This window comes from Pinus tabuliformis, chromosome 9, assembly GCF_031772625.1.
Source record: "Pinus tabuliformis cultivar Carrire ecotype Pingquan chromosome 9, CPIR1, whole genome shotgun sequence".
NCBI lineage: Eukaryota > Viridiplantae > Streptophyta > Pinopsida > Pinales > Pinaceae > Pinus > Pinus tabuliformis.
In genome coordinates this window covers 928,305,974-928,318,454 of record NC_142307.1, presented here as the reverse complement: position 1 = coordinate 928,318,454, position 12,481 = coordinate 928,305,974, and the positions used below count along the sequence as shown (strand labels likewise).

Genomic DNA, 12,481 nt, shown 5'->3' with positions numbered 1-12,481 from the left:
CATCCAACCTTTTAATGCAAAATTGTGCCATCGCACCACATTTTGTTGTGGTGTTTCAACTGCAATATGTCAAACACATAAAAAATGCATTTTCAATTGATAAGCATATTTATACTTGCAAAATTTTCAAATTAAGAAAAAAACACGCCATATGCATCCATATAATTGTAAAAAAATTTAGTATGGGTGAATATTCTTTCATGATAATATTTTAAACCATATGCTAAATCAATTTCCTTCTATGTAATATTGCTATCTCCACTATGTTGAGTTTCTTTGACCAGTCTAGACACACCATACCATGATACCTACCGTTATTAGCTTGTTTTCATCATTCAATCCATAGCTTCGTCCAATCAATATCGTTCGCAATGTATAAATATATTGCATCCCTCTCTCGACCGATTGTATTAATATAGAACAATTCACATATATATAATTAGTTACCATGTTATACGTTCATAGTAATGGATTATGTAGGAAGACTAAAAATAAAATAAGTATGATATACATAAAAACAAAAAATTCAAATGTGATATTAATCTCCACTATTTACTTATATCTCACTTTGATCATTCTACCTTTCCCTAATAAGTGATCCCCTTCAAATTTGTCCACGAAGTAGACATACTAAATGTGATCCAATACATTAATAATTTTTCCTTTTTCACAAGTATATTGACGAATATAAACCATGGTTTGATATACCATATATCCCTCTAGCATAGAACCCTATGGACATGCTCTTCGTCTTACCAAAGCCTTCAATGATTTCAAGTGCCTCTCAACCATCCATATTTACCTTGTGTGTATAGGTCCACACTTTTCGATCTCCTCGACCTGGTGTATGAGGTAGTGTCTTTTATCCAATACTTTATATATTCTTTATCCATTCCTTTAGATGAAAGCCATCTACAAATGAATCAAGAAAATCATGGGTTTCAACAAAAAAAGTATATAGTACATGATGACAAGTAAAACACATGTACTCAAAAATATGCGACACAACAACTTATTGAACAAATTACACTTTGCACATAAATCTCCACTTACCTCATGTATTTTCCAAGATCATATATAACTTGTTTGACATTGTTGTCAATGTTTTTTGGCAGAGATAAAGGTAGAACATACTGTAACAAAAATAATGATCGATCATTATTTTTTCTCAAATTAGTAGAAACAAAAACACCAATTATCAAGATGTTTCACCAACGTATAAATATATACACCAAAATAATTACCTTAATGAATATATTACAATAATGAGTTCTTATCCCACCTAATTCACCTTTCTTTGTTAGGGTATTCTTTATGTTTCAAGAAAATCCAGTTGGAAATTTAATTTTTTCAATAACCTTGTTAACATCCTTGCTTTGCGGCTCTGTCAATAAACATGGAAGGTCACTTATATTTTGGTCATCTCCATCGCTATTTGAATGAGTCGGACGTTGCAATGGATGTATGGCCCCCTTAATGTCATTACAAGTATTGACATTTTTTTCTTTATTTCTCCATCCGTATAAGATTTTCCATAAGGCCTCTGTTACATTTTTCCCAATGTGCGTTGTATAAAACAAATGAATAATTTCTAGGTGCTCATAGTAGGGGAGTCTATTGAATTTCTTGGGATAACTTTTCATTAATTCCTATAGTACCTACAACGTAAATCATAGTTAAAAATATTATAACAACAATATAACCTGTTAATTAATGCAGTGAAAACAATTCCATAAAAATATAAAATATTCCAAACATATCAAGTATATTGGTACATAGAAAATTCTATCCATATGTTGAGAGACTCTATTATATTGCAACTTCCATGCATGAGGTGTCATTCTCTATGGGCTTAATCTGGTCTCTTCTTTCGCATTTAAAATATGTTTTTCGGTACTTTGGTACCTATGGTTCGTAGAAAGGAAGTGCATATAATAATCAAACACCTCCTTTCCTAAGCTTCTTGAATGATGAGATTTCATCTTAGCACCACAAATTGGAAAAGTGAAATTACACTTTGTTTGAAGACCTGAAGAGATGGAATAATTTTTATAGCAATTATTTTAAGTATGTAAAATTGAGCTCAAACTATTTAAAACACATATATGAAATTAACTTCATAAAATTAAACACTATTAAAGTGTAATGTAATGTTAAAAATATTATTCTAAACAAATTAATACGTGGAACAATCATTTTCAACAGTATGTTCTCACTCTTTATTGACTTCCATGGAGGAATTTTATTGTTGATAACAAAAATAGGTCACACCGAGTAAGTAGATCTGGGCTCTCCAAATGGATCAACATTGTGAGCTACTAATGAAATCCTGATGTTATGAGGTTCTCTTTTAAACTCTGGCCATTTTTCCTCTATATTCCTAAATGGAGATCCATCTGTAGGCATTCGAAGAACATCATATTAAATTATATTCATTGCATGGTAATCCATAATTTCTTGTATGATATTTCAACTAAACAATTGTCGTAGACATGTAATTATGGGAATATAATGAAGAATGTTTCACGACACCTTTTCTGTTACTTTATCAGTTTAATATCTACTCTAATCACATTTTGGGAATTTGTCTTTCGACACATGTTGTTTATAATAGAGAATATCATGATTATGACATGCATGAATAGCTTGATACTCCATTCCAATATCTTTCATAATGGCATGTAAATATCGATATGTACGAGGTAAAACATTTGACAATGGTAACATAATTTCACTTAATAATCTACAAAAAAAAGTAGTACTAGTTAATGTACTAAACATTATTAATCGTACATATTGAATCCTAATGTTACAAATTAATTAAATGATTATCAACATTCTAAAATTAAAAACAACAGAAAAAAAATATAATTGCTTTCTCATGTGTATAGTACTAAATGTCACAATATATATTACATACCTTAGGAGAAAAAATACAATACAATAGAGAGAAGAGATGTTTTTGAGCCTTCATAAAGAGGTTTAGTTTCCCTCTCAAGTATCCGTATATCAAAAGCACGATCATCATAGTAGTTTCCATCATCATCCATTCCAACATTATTAAATGTCTCTTGGATCAATCTATTTGTCCCATATTCTTCAACTATGTTATCAGCATCATTATTTTCTTCTAGAGGATCATTAGCGTGATCCTCAATATTAATTGCTCCATGTTCTTGAACAAGCGCTTCTACTACAACCACCTCTTTCTCATCGAGCAATGCCCTAGGGGGATCATAACAATCAATAAAGTAATATTAGTATATATATAAAATATTTAAATGTTGATATAACAATTGTTTTTAAATATAATATATAAGGAAAACAAGGACAACAAAGACAAAGAGAAAGACAACTTAGGTGAGACCAAGGAACAAAGACATCAAATCAATCATGATGTTTCTACAATTTAGCAAGATGTTTACAATTATGTTGAAAATTTTTAGTAACAATCAACACCACGTGAGATGTAGAAATGTGTCTAACACATATTCTAATGATATGTAAGAGTGTTTAATGTAGAGAGGTGCACCAGAACTAAATCTAGCAATGTGTAAAGGTGCATAACATATAGAGGTGAAAATAATTAAAAGAGACACCTGCAACTATAAGAAGACATGAAAACGACACTTGCACATACGAATGACCTTGAAAGTGAAACATGCCAGAGAAAAGATAACATGAAAATGTCACTTATTAAAGTGAAAAAAAACCAAGACGATAGTCGTGAATGTCAAAGTGACACTTGTGAAAGCAAAAGTGTGCAAATGATGATAGTTGAGAAAAATCACAAAAATAGAAGTAAAAACACAACTAAAGTGAGGGAGGATGTCAAAAAGAGTGCGCACTGACTGTCGACATGAGTTGAAGATCGCAAAGGCCCTGCCTTGATGGACAGTGCTATGCTTGGTTAAAATTGCATAAAGGAAATGCATTTTTTTCTTTAGACAAGTGGTAGGGAGCCCACTACAGGATGTTTTTATAAGAAACCACTTTTTACTAAGCCAACACGTCAAATATCTCTCCTTTGACACACAATGGGGTATTCTTTATTTTTAACTACTTATTTGATTTGACCAAAATGTCAAAAACTCACTCGTTTTTACTTAGTGGTAAATGGATGTTATAGAATAAAAACATTGCACGTACTTCAAAGGACATTCAAAATGGAATGTTCTACCTTGCATGAGTGATAATAAGTAAGTTAAATTTGGAAAAAATAACCATTGATTATTTATTAAACATTTCATTAATCTACCCTTTAACTATTATAACTTTGATATTGCTTCAATTAGTTTTCTCACAATTTGCAACAAATGAGATCCTTAATGTATAAAAAGAATAGACTTTAGATAGAGAATTCTTCACTCTATATCAGTTGAGATTAAAAAGTGTAGGGTTTGTGCCCCATACATTTTTCCTTAAAAAATGAGAAATAGTCTCTTTTATGAACAAAATGGATTGTGTTTAGGAACACAACATTTTAATAAATTGTGGTGTATAAATTTAAACTTTTTAATAAATAAAGTATTGTTTTATATAATATTTTTTCATAGAAAGTAGTTTTCTATTAATTATCATCTTACCTAATGACTCCTTTTATCTTTATCCAATCATCTTTCTCTATAATAATTTTTATTTTTAATCAATTTTTTTCTTGATTAATTTTTTAATGATATTTATATTGTATTATTTTATCTTATAAAATTTTATTACAATACATTATATAAATATTTTGTTCTTTCCTATAAAAATGTATTCACTATATCCATCATTTAAATTATGTGCATAATATAATTTAAAAACTTACTAATAATGATCCATAAAAACCCATGATTAACCTCTAAATCCTATAGGTACTAATTAAACCCCTAAACATACATTAACCCCCTAACATCTTAAACCCTTTCCCCTAAGCCCTTAAACCCCTAAGCCCTTAATCCCTAACCCCTAAGACCTTAAACAATAACCCCTTATCCCTATGTCCATAAAGCAATTAACCCCTAGTTTGACCTAACCCCTTAGTCGACCCTAACAAAAATAATCAAATAATATTTCTAGTGCACATCAAGATGACAATATAGGTCAAACACCTCCCAAAAGAATATTATAAAATCATTTACAATAGAAAGAAAATACAATTTACAATATAAAGACACACAATCTAAAATACAATATAAATATGAGCATTTACAAAAGCAATCAACAATACAAAGACATATAATGAATAATGTACAAATGGATGATATTCATGTCTCCCTTCAGTGTGTCCATAGTTTCTATAATGTTTTTTAGCACATTTTATTAGAATTCTCCTTGGCCTAAAGCCTTTGCAATTTCTACAAGGGAAATAACATCTTCCATCCTCAGAGGCCCTTGATGTTGATCCCATGTATCCTTGGTCTCCTTAAGGAACGTTATGTGACACTTTTTGTCACCAAACATTTAGTGGTGATTTTATTAAAAAATTACCCTGAAAATAAGCCTAAAAACGTTTAAAACAATTGCAACTAATATATAGAGCAACTATGTCAAACTTATATCATGCTTGGGTATATATATATATATATATATATATATATATATTAATTAATTATAATAATATATTTAATAACTTTATATATATAACTTATAAAATAATCATATAATATTACATTAATATTAATATATTATTGATATTAATATTACTATATATTAATTATTATTACTTTTTCCCATGGAAAAAAGTCGTAATTTCTATTGATATAAAGAAATTACATTTTGTAGATGCAAATGCATATGCATATGGAGGCAGAGATGCCTGACAAGTTCATAAACTTTTGACCAAAAAAAGAGAAAATAAATTGTTATGTATCCACGTAAGGAGTCTACTGCCTACTGTACTGTGTCTATGCTTGCTTTCTAACATAGAGTGAGCAAGATCAAAATAATATCCATCTCTTCGCAGAGAGAGAAAAACTTAAGTATCAAAAACTAGTTTGTGACCAAAGTCCTATTTGTGTACCAAGTAAGTAAATATGTGCATTATATACAAGAATAAACAGAATAGATATAGGGCTTATAGCCCATTGACTCTGAGATCCACAAAGGGACTGTGGTAATGCTGGTAGTAGGTCCCATCGATCTTTTCCTGTATGAACCAGTCGTTTCCTTGTCTAAGCGCTACCTCTTTTGATAGGTGATCTGCCCCTGAATTTTGCTCCCTGTAAATGTGTCGACAGACAAAGGAGTCAAAGGATGATATCAATATTTTTGCTTCTTCTAAAATATGCCTCAATGAAAATGCATTACATTGTGATGCATCATTCAACCAATTGCAAATGATTTTAGAATCACCAAACAACTGCAGATGTCTGCAATGTTTTTCCAATGCAAAATGTATAATATGTTTTACTGTGCAGAGTTTAGAAAAATTATTAGTACCCCTGGCTAAATTAATTTGGATTTTGAAGCAATGATTTTGATTAAGGTGTAGGATGGCTCCACCCCCACACCCAACCTCCTGCGCAGAGCCATCAAAGTATGCCCAGGCCTTAGATTTATCAATGAATTCAGGTATGATAGTGCGCGGAGGGGTAATGGAATCCTCCTCAGGAAGAAGATCGAAATCAGCAATGGTATGGAGCAAGACGGCAGGCTAGTGGGGGGATTTGTGATTGAAAATAGACTAGTTTCTGACAATCCATAATGACCAATAGACAAGAAGAGGCATGTTTCTGGATTTTCCATTGTGATTTTGACACCATGTACTCCAGGCATCCATAATATTGTGCCCATGCCAGTTATTTAAGGTAGGATAGTGAGCAATGATGGAATTCCAATATTCCTTAGAAGTGGGGCAATTTAGAAAAAGATGTTCAGTACTTTCTTCATCATTGCGACACAGGTGGCACCAGAAAGGGCCATGAAAAGATCTTTTCATTAGATTAGTCCCTGTAGGGATCTTGTCAAATAGGATGTTCCACATCAGTAAGCGGGTGCGGGGGGGCGCCTTAAGCTTCCAGAGCAATTTCCAAGTCAGAAGTATGTTCTGAGGCTTGTGAGGTTCCATTAGTCTAATATATCCCTGTTTCGGAGAATATACACCATGTCTGGCAAAAGCCCAAATGATCTCATCCGGTCCTTCAGTGAGACGGATGTGTGCCTGGGTAAGAGCATCCGTGAATTCCTGCCAATCCTGCTGCCACTGTACAGGGATGTCCAATTCTCGAGCCGATTTCCATGCCTGCTGAAGAAAGGAGGAGTTGTTATTGTCACCTATGTGTTTGATGTGGGTGATACCCCTGCTGTGTAAATGCCTTATTAAGTCTGCTGGTAGTCTATGTGCATTACCACAGCCTACCCATGGGTCTAGACCGATACGAACAACATTGCCCTCCTTGATACGCCACATAATGCCTTCACGCAGGAGAGGTAGTGTACTAATGACTGCTTTCCATATATTGGATATGTTATTACTCATCCCATGTTGTTGTCTGAACTAGTCCATCAAGTTTATGGGCCAAATATACTTCACTTGAGCAACTCGGGACCAGAGACTGTTAGTGGTAATAAGTTTCCAGCTGAGCTTTGCTGCCAGTGCTTTGGAAAATAGATCAAGCCTCTTGATGCCCCATCCTCCCCATCTCTTGGGCTTTACGATTGTGTCCCATTTGACCCAGGAGAAAAGTTTTCCCGGTTGATTGCCCTTCCATAGGAATCTCTAGCATATACTTTGTACTCTATTCAAAATACCTTTCAGTATCCAAGCAAGGGTCATCTAGTAGACCAGAGTGGCTTCAATCACAGCTTTAATGAGGAACAATCCACCTGCACGAACTAGATATTTGTGGTACCATACTTGTAGTCACTTTTCCACTTTCGCAATGAGCCATGTCCAGTCAGCGATCCTGTAACTGAGGGGCTTTAATCTAAAGCCCAGGTATTTTAGACTGTCTGCCAGATTCAGTGAGGTGAAGGGGAAGCGCTGTGATGTATATATAATCTCGTGCTCTGTGCAACCAAATGTAGTAATTGTGGATTTACTAAAATTTATTAACATCCCTGTAGCCTATTGAAAAAGATTGAAGATTTTCTGGAGGACCATGGTGTCCCCAATACTGCCATTTCAAAAAATGATAATGTCATCAACAAACAATAGATGAGTGAGGAAAAAATTCTCAGATATCTTGATTCCTATTAGTTGATTCCTATCGCGAGCAGATATAATGGTCCTACTTAATCCTTCCATGATAAGTAAGAAAAGTAAGGGTGAGAGTGGACATCCCTACATGAGTCCTCTCTCTGAGCTGAAGAAAGAAGTAGCTTCCCTATTTAGTAATACATTATATGATGCATCTATTATACAAATCATGATCCATTTGATATATGCATAAGGAAACCCTAGGTGGGTCAGCAAAAATCTGATGTAGAGCCAAGTTTCTCTGTCAAAAGCCTTTGAGAGCTCCACCTTCAGAATCATACCTTTCTGCTTCTTCATCTGCAGAGTGTGGAGGAGTTCCTGCGCTGTGGCTATGGCTTCATGAATCTGTCTATGATGAATGAAAGAAAACTATTCAGAAGATATGTGTTGAGAGAGGATAGGCTTCAGGAGATTAGCGATGATCTTTGCAATAATCTTGTACAGAAAGTTACAGAGGGAAATGGGACGGAAATTGTTGAAAGAGGAGGGATTGTCAAATTTCGTAATAAGGGAAATGAAGGTGGATTTTATGGCCGGGGATATTCTGCCACTCCTTCTGTAATCCTCCACAATCTTGAGTATGTCATCCACCAGGATTTCAAAAAAGGTTATGTAGAACTCAATGCTCCACCCATCTAGACCAGGGCTGTTGTCTTTGTTGAACCATTTTACAGTAGCCTCAAGCTCTTCCTTCAACACTTCCATCAACAGTTCCTACGTGTTTCACTGATGTAGGAATCTAGGGAAGTTTTCAGCAACCCGCATGATTTCCATGATGTTCAAAGCTCTAGGCGCCTTATAGATTCTTTTGAAATGCTCAATGGCTAATCTAGCCAGATCCCTATGTGATGATATTGAGTGTCCCTGGCCATCACGGAATTCCAAAATAGTGTTGATGGCTTTTCTATCGTTGGAAAATTTATGAAAGAGCTTGGTGTTGTCATCTCCTTTGGTGAGCCATATTGCCCTGCTACTGAGCCTCCAGCTTTCTTCCCTTTCCTTTAGAATTTGGGAGCGCTTCTTGATGTGGGAGGTGTAGAGTTCTTTACTCTCAGGTGTAGGGAAGGTGCCATTAGAGGTGTCCTCATGTGCAGCAATGGCCCTCTCTGCCTCCCTCAGAGTGTTGTTATCATTCATTCGCTTCTGGTGAGCCCATATGTTTGAGATCCTCTTTAGTTTAGTCAATTTCCTAATAAAGCCTTCAATATGATCCTCACTATAAGGAATAGGGTTGGTATGCCAATAATTAGAGACCATATGTATATAAGAAGGATCCTTTAGCCAAGAGGCATTGAGTTTGAAGGAGCTCTTGATCTTCTGACTCGCATCGGCCAATTCCAAAAATATTGGTCGATGATATGAGATGCCTCCAATACCAACCCATTGACGAATGCGGGGAAGACTGCTAAGGAAAGCTTCCTTGATGAGAAATCTGTCGAGCCTCCTGGCGAGACTGTGGTCACCACTGCGATTATTTGTCCAAGTAAATTGAATCCTGGTAGATGGGATGTCCACCCATTGATGTTCCTCAAGTAGGGTAGAGATAGTATTAGATAAGCTGTCTACCTGGGCCGAGTGTCCCCAAGATTCACTAAATCACAAAGAAAAGTTTAAGTCCCCTCCTAGAATGATGTTGTCTGCGTGAAGAAGATTTGAGTCCAAAAAAGTTCTCCAAAGGTTTGCCCTGTCTACACAAGGACCATAAACATTCATAATACGGATTTCCATCTCAAGAGGGTGGGAAAAAATATCCATGTCGATGAAGCCTCTACCACCCCAAATGTTCCTAATATCCAAATCTTTGTTACAAATACCAATAACAGAACCCCCAGATCTCCCAGACGCATCCAGAGCGTGGAAGGTCCAATTAGGCAGCCAGGAATTTAGAGTGTAAGTAAGAGGTTCAGCCAAACAGAGTATTTCTTGTAGAGATATAATGTCCGTCTGAGACGAAGTGAGAAGTCTTCTAAGCACTAGTTTTTGGGTAGAATAGCAAACCCTTTGCAATTGAATGATAAGATCTTCATGTAGGGTGAGACTGCGGGCCATTCCTAGCTCTAAGGGACCTGAAAATGGTTTGTTGTCGCTTGAGGGAAACTTCTTCTCCCGCTGTGTTTCTGGTTTTAGTGAGACGAGAGGGTCAGCCCCTTGAGGGCTTATGGGAGGCAGGGGTAGCCTCAGGGTCCAGACCAATCGCATCAAGGCCTCTCTCCTTTGATCTGGAACGGAGTGAGTACCAGGGGGATATGGAGGGGGAGGGGATGGAAAGAGAAGGAAGGGAGGAAGATGACAGGGATGGGATGCAGGGGGAGGTGGAGGGTGAGGGGAGGGGAAGGGAACAGATAAGGGAGGAGGGGGGAGCAAGACCCTGGGTTCTAGTTAAACCCAAGGAGATCATGGGCAATGAAAGAGGGGTAGATGTGCAATTGAATGAATGAGATGCAAAAAATTTAGATATGCCAGTCATAGGAGAAGTGTGAGAGGAGGATGAAAATAACATACCCAGCATCGAGTTGACCTCCTGTACAGGACCGGTGCACGCTGGAGGAGGAGGCGATGAAGAGTTTGAATCTGAGAGACCCTTGACTGCACCCGCTTTATCAGGTGTTCCCTGGGAGTCCCCTGCAGCCTTGTCGCGCTCCTCTAGTTCGATATCTTTTTCTTGCCGAGAGAGGATTCCCATGGGATGCTCGGTCTCCAAGCCCTATGCAGTATCCCTGATCATATGTAGGAGGGGGCAATCCTTGTATAAGTGCCCCACTTTGTGGCATCTGTGACAGCGATACGAAATGCCTTCATAGACAATGATTTGTTTGCGAGATGTGTCCCTCCACTGGACAGTGATGTACTCCTGTAAGCCGCCCCGAGTGTCTAGATTGATGAGGATCCGAGCATATGCCATCATTCCTGTGAGCTGATAAGACTTATTGTAATCCATATAGGAGCCTACCACATTGCCAATCCGCCTGAAGATGTCTTCAGACCAGTATTGTAGAGGAATGCTAGGGAGCCGAATCCAAACTTGTCCAAGGCCTATCTGCTCAGTGTCAGGATCGAAAAGGGGCATTGATCGCTTGAGGCGAATCGAGGCATGCTCAAAATGCCAGTAAGAGGACAACACCGAATTGGTATGGTCGGCACGAGCGAATCTCAAAGCAAACCATCCCCTCACAAAATTTTGCAGGAAGGGAATGTCAACCAGATGGTGCCCCCAAACCTCAAATGCGCAGGTCTTCAAGCGGGCAGCAGTGTAATTCCGTCCTCTAATGCGCCCAACCAAGACTCTGTCAGTGAAGTCCATAGTCTCTCCCCATTGTATGTCCTCTTCTAATCTAAGAAAAATATCATCCGCCTTGGACATGTAACACTTGTACTTCTTCTTAGATGCCAATGGAGGTGGCTGGAAATGAACCCCACTCGGAGGAGGGTCAGAAATAGGTTGGGAGTGTAAGGGTTAGACGAGGGAGGGTTGGGGTTGGCCGCAGAGACCAGGAAAGAACCGGCGAGTGGTGGAACGATGGTAAAGCTGCCAGAAGGAGGAGCAATGGAGACTTGAGGGGTAAATGCAGCAGAAACAAAGGGCACTGTTGGGGGGGAAAACGACCGGGACAGTGCTCTAGTCGCAGGGAGGTCCAAACCAGGGTTAGGGTTCAAACATTTGGAGATGAAACCGAGGTTTTCCGGGGAGTGTGGGGGGTAGAAAGCGATGGCCAAGTAGGTGGGTCATCCGGGAGGGGCACGGGTTGAGACGAATAACTCCCGGTGAGGCCATAGCTGTATAAACCTTCCGATGTGGAGAAACAGGAGCGCCAAATGGATACCCCCTCCAGTGTGTCTTCAGAGTAATCCATAGCCTCAAGATCTTCCATGACGATAGCTACTTCTTGGAACGACGGACACCTTGCATAACTGGAATAACGGAGAGTAAACCAAAGCTCAGAAAAGGATATTTTGCAGCAGGGGAAACACAAACCATCGACAGGTAGATGACCGGGAGATAGCAAAATAGTAATAACCCACCCGAGGTCCCGACAGGTCAACCAGAGCATAGAAAGGAGAAAGGTAATGGACGGAGCACAACAACAAGCGGCGAAGATACAGGTTACCGGCGGCCATCCATACTGTAACCTGTAGAGAAATAGAAGCCCTAACCCAAACCCTCGTGAGCCATCCTCTCCTCTATCTCATATTATTTGTATGATAATTATATTATATCTTAATTATATATTAATAATATTATATATAATTATAATATAAATGTTATGTTTATTTCAATTAGTTAAACTTAGTGTAAAGTGG

The 12,481-nt window shown here is 37.4% G+C and overlaps 1 protein-coding gene across 1 annotated transcript; it reads right to left on the bottom strand.

Moving 5' to 3' along the window:
* Positions 1 to 10,886: 10,886 nt before the first annotated feature.
* On the bottom strand, positions 10,887 to 11,483 carry LOC149151799 (uncharacterized). Its single transcript, XM_089443272.1, has one exon. The coding sequence runs from the start codon at positions 11,481 to 11,483 to the stop codon at positions 10,887 to 10,889; it is 597 nt and encodes a 198-aa protein (XP_089299398.1).
* Positions 11,484 to 12,481: the final 998 nt, after the last annotated feature.